This window comes from Electrona antarctica (assembly GCF_951216825.1).
Source record: "Electrona antarctica genome assembly, chromosome: 12".
NCBI classification, from domain to species: domain Eukaryota; kingdom Metazoa; phylum Chordata; class Actinopteri; order Myctophiformes; family Myctophidae; genus Electrona; species Electrona antarctica.
This window is the reverse complement of record NC_136793.1, coordinates 23,974,997-23,996,967: the sequence shown is the minus strand read 5'-3', so window position 1 is coordinate 23,996,967 and position 21,971 is coordinate 23,974,997. Positions and strand designations below refer to the sequence as shown.

At 41.4% G+C, this 21,971-nt stretch overlaps 2 protein-coding genes across 2 annotated transcripts in view; both read right to left on the bottom strand.

The window, feature by feature from the left end:
• The window catches only part of sh2b3 (SH2B adaptor protein 3), a 71,317-nt gene extending 55,930 nt beyond the window's left edge, over positions 1–15,387 (bottom strand). Inside the window, exon 1 of the mRNA XM_079515382.1 lies at positions 15,168–15,387. The gene's annotated coding sequence lies outside the window, so the exon portion shown is untranslated. The remainder of the gene's footprint in view (positions 1–15,167) is intronic.
• Positions 15,388–16,671: 1,284 nt separating this feature from the next.
• On the bottom strand, positions 16,672–21,431 carry LOC306933495 (sesquipedalian-1-like). The gene is made up of 3 exons (XM_079515746.1): positions 21,307–21,431; positions 20,605–20,745; positions 16,672–20,173 (listed from the first exon to the last, which is right to left on the bottom strand). The coding sequence occupies exon 3, from the start codon at positions 20,134–20,136 to the stop codon at positions 19,246–19,248; it is 891 nt and encodes a 296-aa protein (XP_079371872.1). The 5' UTR covers positions 20,137–20,173; positions 20,605–20,745; positions 21,307–21,431; the 3' UTR covers positions 16,672–19,245.
• Positions 21,432–21,971: the final 540 nt, after the last annotated feature.

Below are 21,971 nucleotides of genomic sequence, written 5' to 3'. Positions count from 1 at the left end.
GAGGAAGCAGTGAGCACAGACAAACAAGAGATGGTCACTGATCCCAAAATGTTTCAATTATTTTCACAATTTTCTCCAATGTTCTCCAAAAGCAAATCTACAAACTCAAAATTCATCACATCACGATATATCTTTGTTTTTTAACAACCAAAGTATAAAAATAGGGCTTATAAGTGGTTAAGAGGAAGTGCTGTATTTTGTGGTGTACATTGTCTTTGGTTCTTTTGACAGAACTGACTATCAGCAAAATTCAACCTTGACTTAAGTAATCTGGGTCTTGCTGGCTCTGTAGACGTGGGTATTTAACCATATACTATAGGGGATTCAAATCTGTCCGTCAAGTCATAACATCCGGTCTCAGTAACTTTTATTGTTCCTCGGCGGTTGCCTAACCAAGGCTAATCTTACAAACATATTTGGCAAAACATTTGCAGATCTACAAGCACCCAATGCGTTGCATTGAGAGAGTGTGGATTTGGCAAAGGTTTTGCCCAGAATAGGGATGGGCTGCTCTCTAAAAGCCCCTGAAACACACAAGCAAAGCTCTGTGAAGGCCTGCTAGGAGCCGAGCCAGAACACAGAGCTACCGGCCGGAAGCACAGCCTATATGGGACACAACTACACACAGTGCAGCTGAAGAATCGAACATCAGTGCACTCATATTGATGCAAACTCTGGGCTATAGCCTGAAAAACACGCACACACACGCACACGCACACGCACACGCACACACACACACACACACACACACACACACACACACACACACACACACACACACACAGAGAGAGAACAGTGAACAGAAAAAGAGTATTATCAGTGCTGGTGGTGGAAGCCCTGTTGCAGGGTGGTCCTATTTATATCTCAGAGGTTGGTATCAGCTCTCACACACCACTCAATGCTCCCTGTTATCCCCTGTTGGGAACAACTGTTATTCAGGGCCATATACTGCACCATACACACACACACACACACACACACACACACACACACACACACACACACACACGCGCGCGCGCGCACACGTACACGTACACGTACACATACACATACACATACACATACACATACACACACAGATATTCTCCGGCATCTTATGTTTTAGACAACATAAATGCACAATATCTCTCTTAAATGGTGATGTATTTCTTCCCTTCTCACAGAAGCTGAATAGAAGGAACAGACAGAAAGATGGGGAGATGGGGAAAGAGAGAGAATGTTGTGTGCGCACTGAGCACGTGACAAAATGTGCCTGCGAATGTAATGCCTCCGTCCAGCCATTAGGCTATTTGCTATTTCAAAAAGAGGATGTGTTTTTAATTGTCTTCCTCATTATATTAAAATGTGACTGAGCAGTTTACACTGCTGAGCAGCATGGGCTTTAAAACCTCAGCCCAGCGGCTGATTAAGTTAAATTATTATCTTCTTCGAATAGCCCACATCCTCCTTTGCCCTTTATATAGCCCTGGTGTTATTACCAGCATCAAGCTGATGATCCAATCCTATTACTTACGACTCAATTAGCCTACGCGGCTCTTTTTGAAATGACAAAACCGCCGTCTTTCACACACAGACAGTCAACATATGCAGGGCAGACGGCCCAGGATGAAAAACACATTCTATTACAACCTTTGAATTTTTCATTCTCTGAATCCCAGAGTGAATCACTGGGCTTGGATGGATATACTTAAAGGACCATGCCAGTGTCGATACCATTGTCTATTCACAGCTCTGGCTATTTTTAGGTATAGTATTTGTGTACATTCTGTCCCAAGTTATTACAATGTAATTATTGAGTTGGCTAAACATAATTGTAAATTTTTTATAAGTCATGGACATTACAATTTTGCTCATAAATCATCTTCTCCAGGGACTATTTCGGTTAGACTTTCCAATCAATTAGTGCTTTAAGAGTGCTGACATACTAAGTCGGCATTGGCCGAAAACCGGTCAATTCGTATTCCAAACATATAACAAAACCACAGCGCTAATTTAGTTGTCTTCCCAATTGCCAAGCATGCTCGCTCTTAGGGTTTTCTTTTTTGTTTACAACTACGATTCGGCTGGTTACGACTACTGCCACCTGGTATGGAGATGTATTTCCACTCATGCAGGCGCAGAACATACACTACGTGCACGTCCGCTATAAGCAGACTGGTTGATGAGTGTCAGACTCAGGGCCTTACAATGCATTAAAGTGCAGCAATAACATGGCTTTGAGAAATAAAGTATTGGGTCTCAAGTCTCAATTTGACGTTAATGCTGTACTGGACGGAAATGAACAGAATCCAAAGGCTTCGTCTAGAATCAAGGTATGATTTGGATTTGAAAAATGCTCAGCACTAATATCAAGTGGGTCATAGTCAATGGGCTAAACATGACTTTTAAGCCTTAATAATACAACATATCCCAGTTTGTCAACACCAGATCACACTTTACAAAGCAGGGTGTGCCAAGCGGTGGGTTAAGTGAGTAGAGTACGGGCAGCGAAGGTAAGAGACAGAGATTGTAGCTACAGGCCCTGGCTCCCATCTCGAGGAGTGAGAGGAAGAGGAAGACAGAGACTGAGAGACAGACAGACAGACAGAGATAGAGATAGAGAGAGAGCTCAGGGAGGAAGGAAGTGAGAACATGGAGAGAGAGAGAGATGGCTGAGGGAGAGTGTCAGGCTAAGGGGGCGGGGGTGAGAGTCCAGGTGGCAGAGCCAGGGAGGCACAGAGACAAAGCGAGCAATGCTGGACAGAGTTCTGCTAGCTTTACTCTGCTCTGTCTGTCTGGCCAGCAATCACAGTAACAGGAAGCCCTGCCCTGGTCTCTGGCAAGCAGCAAGGCAATGCACACGTCATACATGCACACACTAGCACGCACGCAACGCAACGCACGCAATGCACCGCAACACACACACACACACACACACACGCGCACACACACACACGCACGCGCGCTTGCACACACACACACACACACACACACACACACACACACACACACACACACACACACACACACACGCATGCATGCATGTACATGCATACATGAGAAAACTCCTCCAGGTTAACATGGATACATGTTTGCAAATGCCATCAGATTCACACAGGAGCAACGTGATGTCACTCAACAATGTACGCATCCTCAATCTGTTTCTGACACTCCACTCATTCTTTCTATGTACTTTCAGACATACACATACACACAACACAGATCCAGTCATTCCTAACCATGTTCTTAGACTAATGAGGTAAGGAGTTCCCATGCCCATTCAGTTAACCTACAATTCCACTCCATTGTTAATTAAGGTCCTTACTTTTTAGTTGTTGTTTGTGTCAGGAGTACATCTACACAGAAATTGTTTTTCTTCTTCTTCTTTTGGGGGGGGGGGGGGGGGGGGGGGGTTGTGGGGGGGGTTCGATTTAGATTTTTCACCACAAATAAAAGCACATGAAATCAGCTGAGATGTTTGTTTGAAGTGAAACGTGAAAAGGCTTTGATAATGAGCAGAGCAGAAAGCGAGACGCAGATGGCTTACATAATTGAAGAACACACTGTAAAGGAGGAGGAAGTGCTGCTGAAATATGAGAGAAGCTCCGGGCTTACTTTCCATAGCCCCGAGGAAGACATCAGCTGATTCTGGGGGAGACCGACCGGGGAACACGTCTTATGGCCTGCATTGCACATTATCCATAACTAGAGTATAGTAGTATACACACACAGTCAAATCATCTGCACTGTGTTCATTTTATTTTATTTTACAAATCAATGTGTACAGACTGTACACACAACCACAGGATACATTTCAAATATATTAGTAAAATGAACATGCTGAGAAATAACGGCAAACTGGCACATTTGATATTTCTGAGAAAACTGAAAGACTTTTGGTACATTTTTAGTGTATGCGACTGGCAGGTTTTGAACTACTGATACTAAAATAAGCATATAAAAGGGGAAATAGTAGTACTTGTACTTGCAGACTTTAGTCCAGGAAATGTGGATTTGTGTATGTGTATTTCCACCCCAAGAGAGGTGAGAAAAGCAGCCACTTCATCTCAGCAGTAATTAGAGGCCAACCTAACATTTTATGTTAGCAGTAATTAGTGTACTATTGATAGCAAGGAATAACGTATCCACATTAAAAGTTATAACATGAAATAAATAAATCAACATTTCAGAATGTCTATAATTGTATAATTGCAACCATACCAGCAATAAAGTAAATCAAGAGACATAAAAAGCTAAAAAAGAATAAGAATAAAAGAGCTGTTTGCACGTCACGTAATGTCTAATACATGTGTGATATAATACGCCACACATAGACCATTAGGTACATTGGCTTTTTGTTTTGGCCTGAGCATTTTCTAGTCCTACATTTCCACAACAATGCAGACTCCAGCACAAGTTGCAAAACACAATGCTGCTATTCTTAAGACCCAGAGAAACCCGGCCCGGCCACTCTCTAGCCATTTCCTGTGGTCTGGGGATGGAGAGGCCAGTAGGGAAAGTGAAAGGCTGAGACTTGGTGGCTAAAGGCTGACTTATATTTCGTACAACTGTGTCACTTACTAACTCACTTTTAACCAATTGAACCCTAGCGTACCTATTCTGGCGTGAACATTTGTCAAAAAGCAGAGAGATATACACACTCACTAGCCAGACCAGCCAGATATTAGTATCGCAACGCGAGGCTAGCTTTGTATAGCCCCCTGAGGGACTCCGGTCAATATAGGATTTAAGTGGTTAAATAGGTTTATTTGGTTCTTGATGCGGTCATACGACAGAGTATAAATTGGGATTAAGAAATTAGCTGTGTGGTGCTCTGGAGATTTTATGTCAAGAGAGAGACAACTGTACTGTACACAAACAACAGATGCAAGGCAAACCTGCCTTGAGTATCAAATTGAAATTACTTGTGATGTGTTCTGTGGAGAACATTTGCATAATTATGCATCATATACTTTCATAAATTCCCACTAGACCATGTTATGATGATCACAGCTTTCAGCATAGCTGTGTAAAGCAAAAAGGTCTTACGTCCCAGTAGCTGCATGTGTTCTATTCTGTGAAGGTAGCACCATTAACAAGCGTCCTCACAGCTGTCATTCTATAGCTGACTAATACAAACAATCTCCACACGGCCCATAGTCTTTCATTAGCCTCCGAGGGCAGTCTCTGGCATGCCAGAAAAAAATACTAAAATAAGAGGGTACCTTGACATACATAATGACAGACAGAGACAGAAAGAGGATAAGCTGTGAGGAAAAAAGAAAAGAGAAGAGAAGAGTTCTCCCCTTTCAGTCTTTCATCAAGACAACCGTTCGGTCATATGGATGACATGGCTAGTAGTGATGGTCACATGGCGCATTATGTGCTTGTAGATCTGCTGTTTTTGGTGCACGACACTGAAAGTTTAACACAGGCTATAGGCATCACTGTTGTCCTAACAGCTACAGTATCAACACAATCATTAACAAATACTATCGAACAGAGGTCAAACAAACGATCATGCCATTTCATAAATCTAGTGTAGTTAGTTGCACTACCTTTAAACAATTTTATATCACTTGGCAACATTTGTTTCATCCACATTCACAGGTTAGCATACATAAGTGCACGCACACACGCACACGCACGCGCACACACACACACACACACACACACACACACACACACACACACACACACACACACACACACACACACACACACACACACACACACACACACACACACACACACACACACACGTACTGTATGCAATGCACTCAGTCATTTTGTCTTTCCTTTGCTTAGTGTCTAATAGTAATTGTAGATGTTTTGCTGTAGATGTGTCATCATATATAGCAGCACACTAATCATCCACTCCTCCATTACAATAGGTTGTTAAGACAGACTTTGTTTAAAAGTGTGTTTCAAAACAACACTCATTTAATCAATTGGCCATGTTCCAATATTCTGTAAGCTGCATGTACAGTAGCTAGAATCCATTCTTGTTGTGTGACTACAGAAAAGAGCCCTCAGGACATCTCAGGCTCCCACTAACCTCTGAAAGCACTTTATGAACGAGTCATCTGCTCCAAGTGGTGCAGTTCTGATCGAAAATTCAGACACGTGGTAATTGTTCAGGAAGTGACATAACTGTGAGTTATGAGGTGGATCTGTGGCGGTGACCCACTCCTTCTCATTTCTTGCGTTGGAAATGAATTATCTGGAGACCTCTGTGGAATTCCATGATTTTAGGCTTATTCACAGCAGGCCCTCCATAAAAAGCCAAGTGACTCTCTGTCTCATCTCTAAATATGCTGGGGACTAATCATTGCCATGTGGATACCTACAAGTCAGTGTTAATTTTGTCGACTGAAACTATGACGAAAAATGTTCGTCGACTACCTTTCTTTCACTGGCCTGCAACCAAGTGTAAAATCAATCATTATCATCAAGGCCCGAATTTGTCAACAAATTCAACTGTAGATTAAGTTAACTAAAATCTTCGAAACAAAAACTAGACTAATACTAAAACTTTTCATATGACTAAAAAATCACTGACATTTTATTGAAATGACTATGACTAAAACTAAATCAAAGAAATTGCTGTCAAAATCAACACAGCTACAACACTGCTGTCGGCTCCAGCATATATAGTTAAAGGAATGTCTGAGGACTTTGTTTATACCACCAGTGACACTAAAGCGATGTGACTCCCTCCGCTCGCTGGAAGATGTGAATGATCTCAAGCTAGTGGCTCTCTCATTCAGACACAGGAGTCACGTTGAAACACATGATTCATCTGTGTGGATCTTGTGTGTGTGCATGTGCACAGTGTGGATCTTGTGTGTGTGCATGTGCACAGTCTGAGAGGGTTCCTGCTTTCACTTCCACACTTCACTTCCTCTCAGACGTAATGTCCTCGTCTAAAGACATTCAAAGTCTACTATTAGTTGGTGAGGTTGAGAACTGAACGTTTTAATGTTGATTTCACAATGGCTACTGGATTTATTTTTTATTTATTTTAAGAATAAAGGGCTAACTAAAACTAAACTAAATACTTGGTCGACATAGACCGAACGACAGATTAATCAATTGATCGACTATGAGGGGAAGGAACAGACAAGTTTACAAGAACTCCATGCACATACATCAATTGTGACTAAACATGGATGCCTGCCATACATGCATGAACTTGCTTCAGGTGATATTCAAGCTCAGATACAGCAACAGTAAACATGGCCTATAATCAACATTCTTCCAATAACAAAAAACAAAGGCACATATACAGTAGTACAGTACAGCACAGAGCCTCTAATTACTGTTGCTTTGGAAACATACGCAGGTGTGCACGGGTGCACACATACAGTACACGGCCTGGTTTATACTTAGTTGCGCGCCGGTATCACACACCAATATTAGCAGATCTACAAGCTCACAGCGCTTTGTGAGCGTGCAGATTGGCTATTTTCGCTGCACGATATGGCCCTCAAGCAAGTATAAATCAGGCATTACCCCATTATCTTTCTCTCACCTGCCATGTCATGTGTGTACAGGTGAGTAAGGATTGTCTTTGCCTTGGGGCTCTGCTGTGTGTGGCCTCATGGGTCCTGGCAGACGACTAGTCTCCGTTTAGGAGGACCCCATATCACCATCTCACATCATTACACGCCGTTCCCCGAGGGGAGGGGTCCAAACTTATTGACGAGGTGGGAGGCTCTGTCTCTCCCCTTTTCTGCTTGTTTTTTCATCTCTCTTTCTTTCTCTCTATATATCTCTGTCATCATATTTCAATCTGTCTTCCCATTCCGCCGCTCTTCAACCCCCCACCCACTACTGTTAACTATTTGGGATAAATATCGAATTGTGATTTTTCAGACCAATTTTGTGAGTTGCTTTGCAATTTAAAAATGCTTTCAGTCAAGCTTAGTATAACCACCACGTTTATTTGTTCATTGACTAAAAGTCAAGAATATGTTACATTAAAGGAACTACAACATGCATTTTAAAACGTAATATTTAATATCATATTGTTTATGTCCCTCAAACAATGGTTTGAGCCTAAATCACCACTCGGATATAACCAGTTCATGTCATGGAATTATAGGCCTATACAAAGTAGGGCGATACAGATGACATCACGGGTACCACCAAATCAGTTGAGCTGTAGGCCTACCTGAGACCAATTTCCATAAAAGCCCCTATATGATGAAAAGGCCTGATTTCATGTTGTAGGACCTTTATCACCGAAAACATTCCAAAACACAAATATTTTTTATTTGTTTATTTTAACACCCTGAGCGGCAAGGACGGAGTTCTCCGTCCTATCAATTAACGCTCGTCACCCATGACGGAGATTAATAGATATCAAAACCGATCGCATCGCTCCACAGGCTGGGAGCGTCTGTTGCGCAACATTCAATGTTATTTCCCGGTGGGACGTCATCGAAAATGTTCCCCCCCATTTTAGCAGATGAGACCGAAAATCTTAAAACGTGAATAACTCTAAATTATGTCCAATTCTAAGCAACGATTATGTGTTAGACGGCCCATCGTGGTCCTGTCTCTAGTCGCAAATTAATCATACCTCCCGTTGTTGTCGATCGCCGCGGGAGTGTTTTGGCTACATCAAGCTACTTCAGCTACATCCGGGATAGCACCTGGTGCGTCGCTAAATGTGCTCCGCTGCTATAAATCGCTGGGCGCTCTGATTTAATGGATTAAATAACCCCGGGAGATTAATTACCAGCTTTCTCTGATATTGTAGCTCACCTGCAAGTTGATTTTAGTGGAAACCAATGGCTTCTTGGAAAGTTATTTCCCAATCCATTACACATCATACGTACAAAAACATTGCATACATAAAAGGACTCAGGCTAATAAGCCGTCATACTGCTATCTAAAGCGGTGCCTCTTGTCTACTCTAAGAGAGACTCCACTTATATTTGGAGAACAACCAGGAGGGGATATATCATACTCCTCATTCAGACCTTTTGGAACTAGAGTCTGCAATGTGTGTAAAAACGTCCCTGCTGCATGGTGACTCATATCATCCCCTTTCTCTGAAAAGGAACCTCCCCATATCCCAATTCAACTGCATTAGATGGATCTGCAGCTCCAATGAAGACAATACTCATTCCAATGGAGAAGGTGCAAACAAACCTGGATAAAGAATGCATCATCACGTGTCTCTGGTATTTCACAGACTGAGGGCTCCATTTTCATCACCGCTAAACCCCTTATCCCTAAACTTCTTTGCCTTTTTTTTTTTTTACTATTTTGAAAAACATTTTTGAATAGTTCAACTAGCTACCAGAAAACTTAATCCAAAGACATAGAAAAAGCCATTGAATATATTGATATAATTATTGATACAGATTCTGTTCTTAAAAAGTGTTTGCCTCAGCCCCCCGAGTGGTACACAAGAGGCTGCACCCGAACCCCAATCTGTGCGATATGCTGGTAAGGGCAGACTCAGACCCAGCACCCTCATTATCTGAGTGCTATTCCATTTGGCAACTACCCCTGTGGTCATTGCCAACAATGACATTTCAGATGCCAATCTCCTTTGTTCACCCTCATACAGTGAGAAAAAGTATCAAATCATTATTATTTCATGTTCAACAGCCAATGTGATCTACATGTCTGTGTGCGGCCTGGCCTATATTGGTAAGACCTTAAGACCATTAAAAACACGCATTGTTGAGCATCGCTGTACAATGCTCTACAATACAATGTAGTCTCTAGCCCTGTGGCTGTACACGTTTGTAAAACAGGATTATGTGTATTTTGTTACGTACATTATGCATGATGTGTAATGGATTGGGATATGTTTTGTGCAACGGTCAACAGTGGTTATGGTAATGCATGTGCTTTGATTAAAGGCACTGCACGATATGGCCCTCAAGCAAGTATAAATCAGGCATTACCCCATTATCTTTCTCTCACCTGCCATGTCATGTGTGTACAGGTGAGTAAGGATTGTCTTTGCCTTGGGGCTCTGCTGTGTGTGGCCTCATGGGTCCTGGCAGACGACTAGTCTCCGTTTAGGAGGACCCCATATCACCATCTCACATCATTACACGCCGTTCCCCGAGGGGAGGGGTCCAAACTTATTGACGAGGTGGGAGGCTCTGTCTCTCCCCTTTTCTGCTTGTTTTTTCATCTCTCTTTCTTTCTCTCTATATATCTCTGTCATCATATTTCAATCTGTCTTCCCATTCCGCCGCTCTTCAACCCCCCACCCACTACTGTTAACTATTTGGGATAAATATCGAATTGTGATTTTTCAGACCAATTTTGTGAGTTGCTTTGCAATTTAAAAATGCTTTCAGTCAAGCTTAGTATAACCACCACGTTTATTTGTTCATTGACTAAAAGTCAAGAATATGTTACATTAAAGGAACTACAACATGCATTTTAAAACGTAATATTTAATATCATATTGTTTATGTCCCTCAAACAATGGTTTGAGCCTAAATCACCACTCGGATATAACCAGTTCATGTCATGGAATTATAGGCCTATACAAAGTAGGGCGATACAGATGACATCACGGGTACCACCAAATCAGTTGAGCTGTAGGCCTACCTGAGACCAATTTCCATAAAAGCCCCTATATGATGAAAAGGCCTGATTTCATGTTGTAGGACCTTTATCACCGAAAACATTCCAAAACACAAATATTTTTTATTTGTTTATTTTAACACCCTGAGCGGCAAGGACGGAGTTCTCCGTCCTATCAATTAACGCTCGTCACCCATGACGGAGATTAATAGATATCAAAACCGATCGCATCGCTCCACAGGCTGGGAGCGTCTGTTGCGCAACATTCAATGTTATTTCCCGGTGGGACGTCATCGAAAATGTTCCCCCCCATTTTAGCAGATGAGACCGAAAATCTTAAAACGTGAATAACTCTAAATTATGTCCAATTCTAAGCAACGATTATGTGTTAGACGGCCCATCGTGGTCCTGTCTCTAGTCGCAAATTAATCATACCTCCCGTTGTTGTCGATCGCCGCGGGAGTGTTTTGGCTACATCAAGCTACTTCAGCTACATCCGGGATAGCACCTGGTGCGTCGCTAAATGTGCTCCGCTGCTATAAATCGCTGGGCGCTCTGATTTAATGGATTAAATAACCCCGGGAGATTAATTACCAGCTTTCTCTGATATTGTAGCTCACCTGCAAGTTGATTTTAGTGGAAACCAATGGCTTCTTGGAAAGTTATTTCCCAATCCATTACACATCATACGTACAAAAACATTGCATACATAAAAGGACTCAGGCTAATAAGCCGTCATACTGCTATCTAAAGCGGTGCCTCTTGTCTACTCTAAGAGAGACTCCACTTATATTTGGAGAACAACCAGGAGGGGATATATCATACTCCTCATTCAGACCTTTTGGAACTAGAGTCTGCAATGTGTGTAAAAACGTCCCTGCTGCATGGTGACTCATATCATCCCCTTTCTCTGAAAAGGAACCTCCCCATATCCCAATTCAACTGCATTAGATGGATCTGCAGCTCCAATGAAGACAATACTCATTCCAATGGAGAAGGTGCAAACAAACCTGGATAAAGAATGCATCATCACGTGTCTCTGGTATTTCACAGACTGAGGGCTCCATTTTCATCACCGCTAAACCCCTTATCCCTAAACTTCTTTGCCTTTTTTTTTTTTTACTATTTTGAAAAACATTTTTGAATAGTTCAACTAGCTACCAGAAAACTTAATCCAAAGACATAGAAAAAGCCATTGAATATATTGATATAATTATTGATACAGATTCTGTTCTTAAAAAGTGTTTGCCTCAGCCCCCCGAGTGGTACACAAGAGGCTGCACCCGAACCCCAATCTGTGCGATATGCTGGTAAGGGCAGACTCAGACCCAGCACCCTCATTATCTGAGTGCTATTCCATTTGGCAACTACCCCTGTGGTCATTGCCAACAATGACATTTCAGATGCCAATCTCCTTTGTTCACCCTCATACAGTGAGAAAAAGTATCAAATCATTATTATTTCATGTTCAACAGCCAATGTGATCTACATGTCTGTGTGCGGCCTGGCCTATATTGGTAAGACCTTAAGACCATTAAAAACACGCATTGTTGAGCATCGCTGTACAATGCGCTACAATACAATGTAGTCTCTAGCCCTGTGGCTGTACACGTTTGTAAAACAGGATTATGTGTATTTTGTTACGTACATTATGCATGATGTGTAATGGATTGGGATATGTTTTGTGCAACGGTCAACAGTGGTTATGGTAATGCATGTGCTTTGATTAAAGGCACTATGAAATATTATAATATCTTTTATGCAATACAAGGGGCTGCAAGTGATATTTGGCATTAGCTAAAAAAATTGGTAAAAAGTTAAAGCTCTATATTCTGATAGTAAGCATTGCTATAGTGTTTGTTCAGGGGATTCCCCATCTCTCCAAGTCTTTAGTAAACAGAAAATACATCATGTGTACCCGTTCCAATTTTGTCTGCTCATTTATTTGTTTCATCAATTCCACTAAACGAGCTGTAATTGAACAAACACTATAGTAATTTATTTGACCTTTATTTATACAGGTCAAATACTCTAATACTAACTCTATAGTAATGATAACTATCAGAATATAAAACTATTTAACACATCAATTGCAGCCTAGGCCTACCACACACTGACACACTTTCCTTCTCCCGACTCTCCTTTCCTCTCTATCTATCTATCCTTTCCTCTCTATCTATCTATCTCTATCTCTATCTCTATCTCTATCTCTCTCTCTCTCTCTCTCTCTCTCTCTCTCTCTCTCTCTCTCTCTCTCTCTCTCTCTCTCTCTCTCTCTCTCTCTCTCTCTCTCTCTCCCTCTCCCTCTCTCTCTCTCTCTCTCGCTCTCTCTCTCACTCCCCTCTCCCAGGGCCGTTGTGGGTCAGAGACCTCCCTTGGCGGTCTCATCAGTGGAATTCTTAGAAGCCTGAGGCAAGCGGAAGCACTGGTGTTTGATAACATCTCAGTTAAAGGCATGGAACCATGCGTGACAGTGTCTGATCCACTACTGATACTGTAGCTACAGCTGCAGTCCCCACTACTTCTTTAGAACCGCTAGTCACTTCTCCATCTCGCACGCACGCACGCACGCACGCACGCACGCACGCACGCACGCACGCACGCACGCACGCACGCACGCACACACACACTGTATCATAGTGTATGAATGCACTGCCATGCTGAATACTGCATTTACCAACTTACTAGTGTCCAGTGGCAAAAGTGTTTAACACTAAGCTCTAACAAAGTTGTTTTCTGTTAAACGTGTGCATAAACAAGCACCTGGACGTCATTGCCCTCATCGTCATCACATCATCAGTAAGAAAAGACCATGGCTTTCGCTAACTGTGATGGCTATCACAATTCTTATCTCAATCAAGAGATTTAAAATTTCAATACCTTTTCTGGAAAACGTTTGTGACACATTTAATGAGGTTATGGACATGAACGCACTGACGTGTTTGGTTTTTTACTTTTTTCTAGCACCTTAACTAATGCTCATAAGTATATCATGCACAGCACACAGCTGCTATGCTCACGCACCTTTTTATATTTTATCTCAGGCACCAAGTAAATATGTAGATATTTTGTTTTTTCTTGTTTGATGAAGTAAGAAAGAGAAGAAGAAGAGGGGGAGGGAGCTCTTCTTCTTCCCTTTCTTACTTCTACGAAATGAAATGAGCGATGCACAAAAACTAATTTCACCCACTTCTTTACTTCTGTAAACTTGACTGTCACTTTGCGACAATATCAATTTGCGTGTCCACTGTCCATATTTGGGCATAATCTGGGCCCACAGACAAATCCAGAGACAACTTGAAAGATAGAACTGAAATGAATTCAAATCGCAAAACACAATTTGGGAAAGATTTTGCAGCTTACAAATTAACTTTCTGTATATTGGTTCAGGAGTCAGGACCCCATAGAGTATAGACTATAAAAACACAACACTACAGGAGCCTGCTGTCCCAGTGGTTCTGATCAGACAGAGAGAGGCCCCACACATCTTTTGAAGAATAACTTACAGTGGGTGGGTGATTTTGCCCTGTATGACCAAGTATGGATCCCTATATCAGCCATGCAAGTTGTATGGCCATAAACACACACCTGTGCACACCTGGACACATGTGAACACTCAAATTAACTTAAATGAATGCCCCTTCACAGCCATTGTGTGCCCGCGTGCACAGTCTGCGCGCGCACACACACACACACACACACACACACACACACACACACACACAAAATTACTGTTTTGATTTACTGCCATATAGCACTGGGGTTGTAAAAGTGTCCGCTACCCCATTTTTCCTGTTCGCCATCCTGAAATCATGAGGGTGGTTTCAGACAAACAAGCAGTCCTGCACACATGCATGCATGCCATGTGCATACAACATTTAATTTCACTAGAAAGAAAATCATCCATATTTCAATAGTAGGCTACATAGTTGTGTAATGCTACAATATAACAATGCATTATAGGTTATTATACCTTATTATAGAATCATAACGTAAACGTAGTCACTATAGTCAGTACTGCACTTTCACCTTATTTAAAATATGACTTTTACCCATTGGATCATATGAGTATAATAAAATTGCGTTTTGGGAATGGGAATAATAACATAACATAATTGCATCATTGCGTCATTATCATGTGGCAACCAATGGATGATGAGGGACTATGAAGATAATATGTAGGCTTTGAAGCATGCAAAATCCATCACGAACGTCACAACAAAATTGCCTTATGCATGTTTGTCTTTGCTATTATGCTATTACGAATCTATAAAAAGAAAGATTGTATGTTGGCTGTGTAGAGAATATGGAATAGGGAGGATTACATGTTATTAAAACTCGATAGCCACAACTGTGTGCAGCATCGGTCTGAGTGACTGAGGGCTATAGACTCCTACTCTTTAAATTGCATCACCCCACACTTTTTAAACGGGGGAAAAACTAATTCTCAATGGAAACTATTTAAATTACTGCCTGTTCGCTCAGAATAGTTTTTTTTCTTTTCTTTTCTTTTTTTCATTGTAACATTACACAACATAACGATGTGTCTTCTTTGTGAAAACACTCCAGGGTAAATGTTGACAGAGCTAGACTGTTCTGTCTTGACAACATACTGTACTCACGTTCTCCGTTATCTTGGATGTTCACCCACCGCAGCACAACGACAAACCAAAAAGTTGGACTTCGCATAACGGAAATGCGTTGTGAAGCACTTAAAGTGACTAAAACTGTCTCTGAAGAACAACAAATACACTAGTATGGTCGAAGAATGCCAGCATGCTAAAAAGTCCGTTGCCTTCTCTCTCATCGTGAGCGCATTCAACAGATCCTTCGTGTTAAGAAAAAAAAAAAAAAAAAACTCTCAGGAAGGAAACTTAACTTAAACGCGGAAAAAAGTGGCGACTCTCCTCATTTCCGCTGTCATAAATGTGCCTGAGGTCCATCTGCGTTAGACCATAACTATATGCGTTAGACTAGACACATTTTGTCCACCATCTTATTTCCGCTTCTGACACGAAGACCATTTGCCGTTCAAAATAAAGGGCCACTGGCACGGGTATCGTTCTAAAAAGCAAGTGGAGAGGTATAGTATAGAGATGAGTTACTGCGCAGTTATTTTATTATTTAATTGCCACTTTCAATGCCTGATAAAATAATAATGATTATTATTTAAAAAAAAGACACCAGACATGAATTAGCTGCCATTCTAAATCTTGTCATAACAGTGGTCTTTGTGTTTAACAGTTTAAATATGTAGTTAGATCATCATATATAACGGCTATGCAATACGTTACAAAACGAAAAACAGATCAGCCTATTTTCCAAGCCAGTGCTGCAGTTATAAACTATATGAATATGAGCTTTTACTTCGAAAACAACGGACCTCGCAGGTGGCTGTGTCACTTTTAGCAACTTGACGTGGGCAGGATAACAAGCAGCTATGTGGTCTGGTAGTGTGCGTGCGTGATGAATAAATGCGGCGATGGCGGCTCTGGCCTATCTTCAATTATTCAAATGGTTAAAGATCCTATTCCCCCCCAGCTAGTGGAGGGCTTTGTTTACTTATTAATAAGTTATTGCAGAAATGTTAGTCTAATCAAATAAGATTATGCAAATAAATTAGAAACTGACAGGAAGAAAAGAAAGTAATGCGTTCAAGTATCCAATACATATATGAGTATTGGATACCAGATTAATATATCTAGGCCGAAACAATATCACGCTGTTGATAATCTATCTATGTACACAGATTCTGCTATTCTGAATTATTATAATCATGTCGGGGTAAATAATCTGCATTATGCACAGCACACACCCATAACCATCATGAATGATCCCCACCCTCTAAAATTGATACAGAGCGACATCTGGCGGGAGTTGACTATATTATAACAAAAGGTGCTGTTTTTAATAGTAGCCGCCCTAGAGTATGACGATGGCACATCATGGTAAAAGTCCCATGACCATAGAAAAAACGATTTTCTTGTATATGGGCTAGTTAGAATAAATCTAATCCAATACTGAAACATTTTAAAACCATACAGTGATTATTACAATCATAATGTGAAATAATGCTGTCCACAAGGAGGCAAGGCAATCTCAACACTGTTTATTGATTTTTATCAAATCATTCCCATTTGTTTAAATATGATCCTTATTAAAAATGTACCACTTGGGAACAACTCTGGAAGCTTGAATTGTGTGTACCAGTACCGGTATGTACTATATTTAAGTAATCTTAACATAATACATATGAATCAGACAGTTATTTTTATTATATTTTAAGTCTAGTTGCATCTGGGTTGCTTTTACCTCATTTGGCACTCTTGAATAGAGATTAGTAGAAATGTCACCTAGTGGAAATATAGTTAAATTGATGTTTGAGAAATAAGTAAGGCAATGTCACAATCAATATTTACAAAGTTCAACTGCTAATACTGTATCATAACTATATTAGCTGGGCCTACAGTATATATAGCATATTGTCTCAAAATTGCTGGCGTTTATAAACACCATCCCAAATGTACCATTCATTTTACAGCAACATCTGGAGCATTCGTTTAACTGAATGTTTAAGCATTTTCACTCAAGAGTTAAATTAATATATGAAAATGTTAAAATACATTGAGAAAAATAGAGTTAAACACTTTGGAATTTACCATGTATTGTATTCTTGTCTTTAAAAGGACAGTATTAGACATGATAGTAGACCTACTGTACATGCAGACCATGGAACTGAGTCATTGTCAATTTGTCACAACTAAAGTCTGATCTCTAATTAAGCCAAATTTATACTTTGTAATATGATGGTGTACGGACCAAAAATGTCAATCTACAAGTTCACGATGGAATATTGTGAGCTTGTATGCCATTTATGGAATGGGACACCCTCGTATTGTGGGAGTATAAATTAGGCATAACAGATTGCACCATGACATAACTTTGGCAAAAAAGTGATTATGAGTTGCACCGTGATTATGGCAACAGTGCACATGTAAAAGTATATATATAAAAATAAAAGTAATGCTTGTGAGCAATGGTAATACATATTGCATGGCACCCGTCTCCAGAATACTGGTGTTTCCAAAGAGGGGTGCAGCTCCCCAGGCCCTCTAATAACATTAAACTATCGTGTAGTGTACCCCCAAAAATTGGGGTACACAATACCACTTTGACAACCAAGAATTGAGTGATTTAGTTTTTGTTCCGTTTCACTTCCCCAATTTAGTAATTTACCCCACGTAGTCCCTTTCACCTCCACCCCCCTCTACTTGTTAGTCTTGGGGAGGGTGTGGGCATCCATGGGTCTTCTCTGATACACATGGAGTCACCAGCTGCTTCTGTTCAGAGTTTCACCAGGCGGGCATAATGCATGCGGAGGAACACGTATCCCTGCCTGTTCCGCTCCTTGCTGAACATATCACTAGTGCAGTGAGAGATATCGCTCTCCCCTGCTGTCTTCCCACCCGCAAACATGGCTAATTGTGTTTGTTGGAGCGCCCAGGCAAGCCGACAGCGCCATAGAGGAATCAAACCTCAGTCTCCATGGTGGTGGGTATGAACTTTACCCCTGCACCACCCAGATGATCTGCGCAGTGCACAAGTGACTTACATTTGAGTACTCACCGATACAGGAGTATTAATAAGCCTTTGAAATGCTTTGAAATTGCATCAAAGTAACCTAAAAGTATAATAATACAATCATTACTTATGACCTAGCAGTGGTTTAACAGCAAAACAGCCATGGGCCTGTCCCAACGTGTCTCTCTCAATGTCACTTAGAAACATGCAGTCATCCCTCCAGGTTATGAGTTGCTTAGAAACACACAGATGTCCCTTCAGGTTATGGGAACAACGTCATTTGTAAGCAACACTTTCTTTTTTCTTACAGGTGCATGAGCAGCAAAATGCTTCAAACACATTGTCTGAGTTTTAAAGATGCTGAAAGGCTAAATTACTCAGTTGCAGACAGTACACTCGTTAAGTAACATTCAGGGGTCAAATAAAGGCAAACCGTGATAAATGGATAAATTACATTTGAATTTGATTGTATATAGTCAATTGATTTCATTTAACGTTTTCATTAAATTGAATATCACAAAGGAAATTGATTTTAAATCCATGATATAAAAATGAAATAAAGTGACAAAAATTAACATTTATGTGACATAAAATCATTTAACCTCTGGAGTCAACTCAGGGTTCTGTGGACATGCCCTCTGACATTAAACACCACAGTCCTCTAGGGTAGAATGTGCCATTCCAGAAGAGAGTTTTTCTTCCATTCACAGAACAGTGCAGGAATTGTGGGGAGAGGAGTGGAAAACATAAGATTGAATGGTGCTTAACTGCATCACTGGAGCGCTGGAAAAAGTTCAAGCCAGCTCAACTTTTTTGTAGCGCATCATGCAGCGACAAGTGTCAGGAGCCAGTTTGTAGCTGCTGGCTTTCATTGAAAATGTATTTTTCGCCACAAAGCCTGTTGCTTTGTCGCCACTAATGTGATAGTAGCATATTAATGCCTGATTTATACTTGGTTTCTCCCCAGTAGACACAAGAAAATAAAAGTTAACACGGAAATTCTTAATTTAAGGAATTTAACCACAATTTACACAATGCTCTCCGGTATCAAGTTCAGAGGAGAACAGCATGGAGTGTTCAGAGGAATGATGGTATTATGCAGAAAAGCAATGCACCCATCTAGTTTACTGGTTGGTTCTGTAACCATTCCACTCTCAGCTCCTCCACCTCTCGACCATACCAGTCATGGAGCTTGGAGAAGCAACCTGTGCCAGGGGAAACGGGACTCTCCAGAGATGCTCCTCTCCTCCTGGGGGGCACCGGAGGTGGCCTCACCCCATCAACACCACCTCCAGTCACACTCCAAGGGCCAGTGCCTGCACTTCCATCCCATGGCACAGAGGATGAGGCCACCTCGCTATAGCCGTTGGCCAGCGTGACGGGCACTTTACTCCACGCTACTCCATTCTCCTTGGAAGAACCAGCGTTGTTCTGCATCTCATCTTGGAGGTTCTTCTGAGAATATTGAGGAGGTGCACCGGATGACAATGACGAAGAAGAAGAAGATGAAGAGGAAGAAGATGCTCCAGACCGGGAGCGCACCACCTGGTTTCTCCTGTTGGATTTGGACTTGCACGGTGTGCCTCCTGCTACTGCCATGCCACAAACACCTGCCTCCTGGATCTCCTCCAGCTGTTTCTCCAGCTCTTTCACCACCAGCCTCATGTAGTCAAAGCTGGCCCTGGATAAGGCCTTCACCCACGACTCCATCCCCACTTGGTTCTCGGCAGACATCTTGTAGGTCCGAGCTTTGGCACAGTCGAACTTGACGGCAAAGGCAAACTCTTCAGAGGACTCACAGAGCTCCACGGTGCAGCCTTCAAGGACGATGACTCCAATGGGCTCGCGGCTCTCACGTTCTTCAAAATAGAAGAGCATGTTGCCCTTCAGCACAAACCAGCGGCGGTGGTAGGCTGTGTTGCGCTCGCCCTTTTTAAACAGGAAACCTGTCTTGTCTGGCGGGGAGTCGCAGGTGGCATAGTGTGCCACGCTGCGTTCGTTCAGCTTCATTTCTCCTCTTCCTTTCTTCTTCGGGTGGTAGACAGGTCTATATAGTAAACACAAGCACAGCAGACATGTATAGTAAATGGACTTAAATTGTACAGTACAGTGCAATCACATTTCTCTTGTCTCTTCCGTGCACAGCACCAATAAATAAATAAATACTAGTAAAAGACTAGGCAATTTTTACAACTTGAATTTAATTCAAACTACTCATAGCAAAAACACAGACAATGCAAAGCAATATGCAAGCCTTAAGGCATGGTGATTGATTACTGTATGCAAGTAGACATCTTGTGAAACAGTGAAATTCCTGGATAAGATGGAATAACCAATGTCTTGTGACTATTATATAAGAGCCTGCTTCTGTATATAGTACAACTAATGCTCATTTAATGCTTAAGAAACCAGTATTTTCCAGCAGAACTATCAAGTGCTTGTGCAAAAACTGCACAGATTATGTTGTAGGCTACTCACGTTTATCTCATATCCAGTTGATATGCCACAGTCACATTGACACTCCGTCCTCACGAATGGTGATTTATAGCTCAAATGTCAACATTTCTGCCTGTTTTCCATGTTTTTTAAGCTCTCCACTCTTTTACTCCAACATGAGGACTGGAAAGAAGAATGCGACAGGGGTTATTGCCTGGATTAACCCGCAACGGCACAGATTAGAATGAGCAAGCAAGTTTTATTAGTTTACAATTTACACAGTACAAAGCCTTCGAGAAGGCCTTGTGTGAATATATGACGCCAAAATCTTGTTTTGTTTCCCAGGGATTGTCCCTCGGCTCCCTCCCTAATCTTTTATGCAAACCATGATTCAGTCTCAAGTGGCGTATGTTGGTCACACGCTTTTGACACATCAGCAATTCCCTGCGATTACAGTCTTCCCGTTTGTTCGGGCTACGGCTCTAAAAAGATGCACTGAGACGTGACAACAAAGGTCCGTGAACAAAAGACCAAGACTGGCATTAGCTTACCCCCGGCGGGTAGCCACTATAATACAGAAACAAATGTGTTTCTGTTTTCCCCCAGCGTCAGCACTGTGCATTTAGGGGAGTTCGCGATAAAGCAAAAAGCTAGCAAATGGTTTGAGTTTATTATATTGTATCACAAAATGATGTGTTTCTTATGAGTCCATAGTCCATACATACGTACGTACATACTACATACCTGGCTGTAACCTGCGACCAAGACGGCTGTTCTTCTGCCAGATGTTTTCGTTCGCTGATCTTCCTTCTTCAGAATTGCTCCAGACTTCCACGTCACGTGACCATTCTACTATGGGAACGTGTTTTGTGTTTGCGATCCGTTCAAGTGGGCGGTTCACCATTATAGCTGAGTGGTTACCTCTCTCATCCGGGCGATGGTTTTGGAAAACATTCGCACCCTGACTGACTATGCTAAAAGACTGTAGGACTAGGGAGGTCACTGCATCTGGGTTGACTTAAGTTACAAAGCTAGCGTTCTAAATGTTTGATTTTCGGCATTATCATTCTTATAGAATGCAATCGTTAAATAGATTTTGATTAATTAAAATGAGTAATATAGTCTAGCCTCTCTCTCACACGTAATGTTTAATTTTGGTCTGTTTGGATATCCCAAATTACAATTTATATTTATCAGAGACACTTTTTTTGTTTTGTTTTTCCTTTATTTACCCAGGGTAGTAGCTGAGCTCATTTTCAGCGACGCCCTGCACATACAAACGCACAGACAGACACACAAAAGACACTGATAACACATTTTGCACTGCATCATCTCTAATCTATCTTCAATTAAATGTTGTCCATGATTGTATATTTTATTAGTGAAAGATTGGCTTGTACCATTTCATT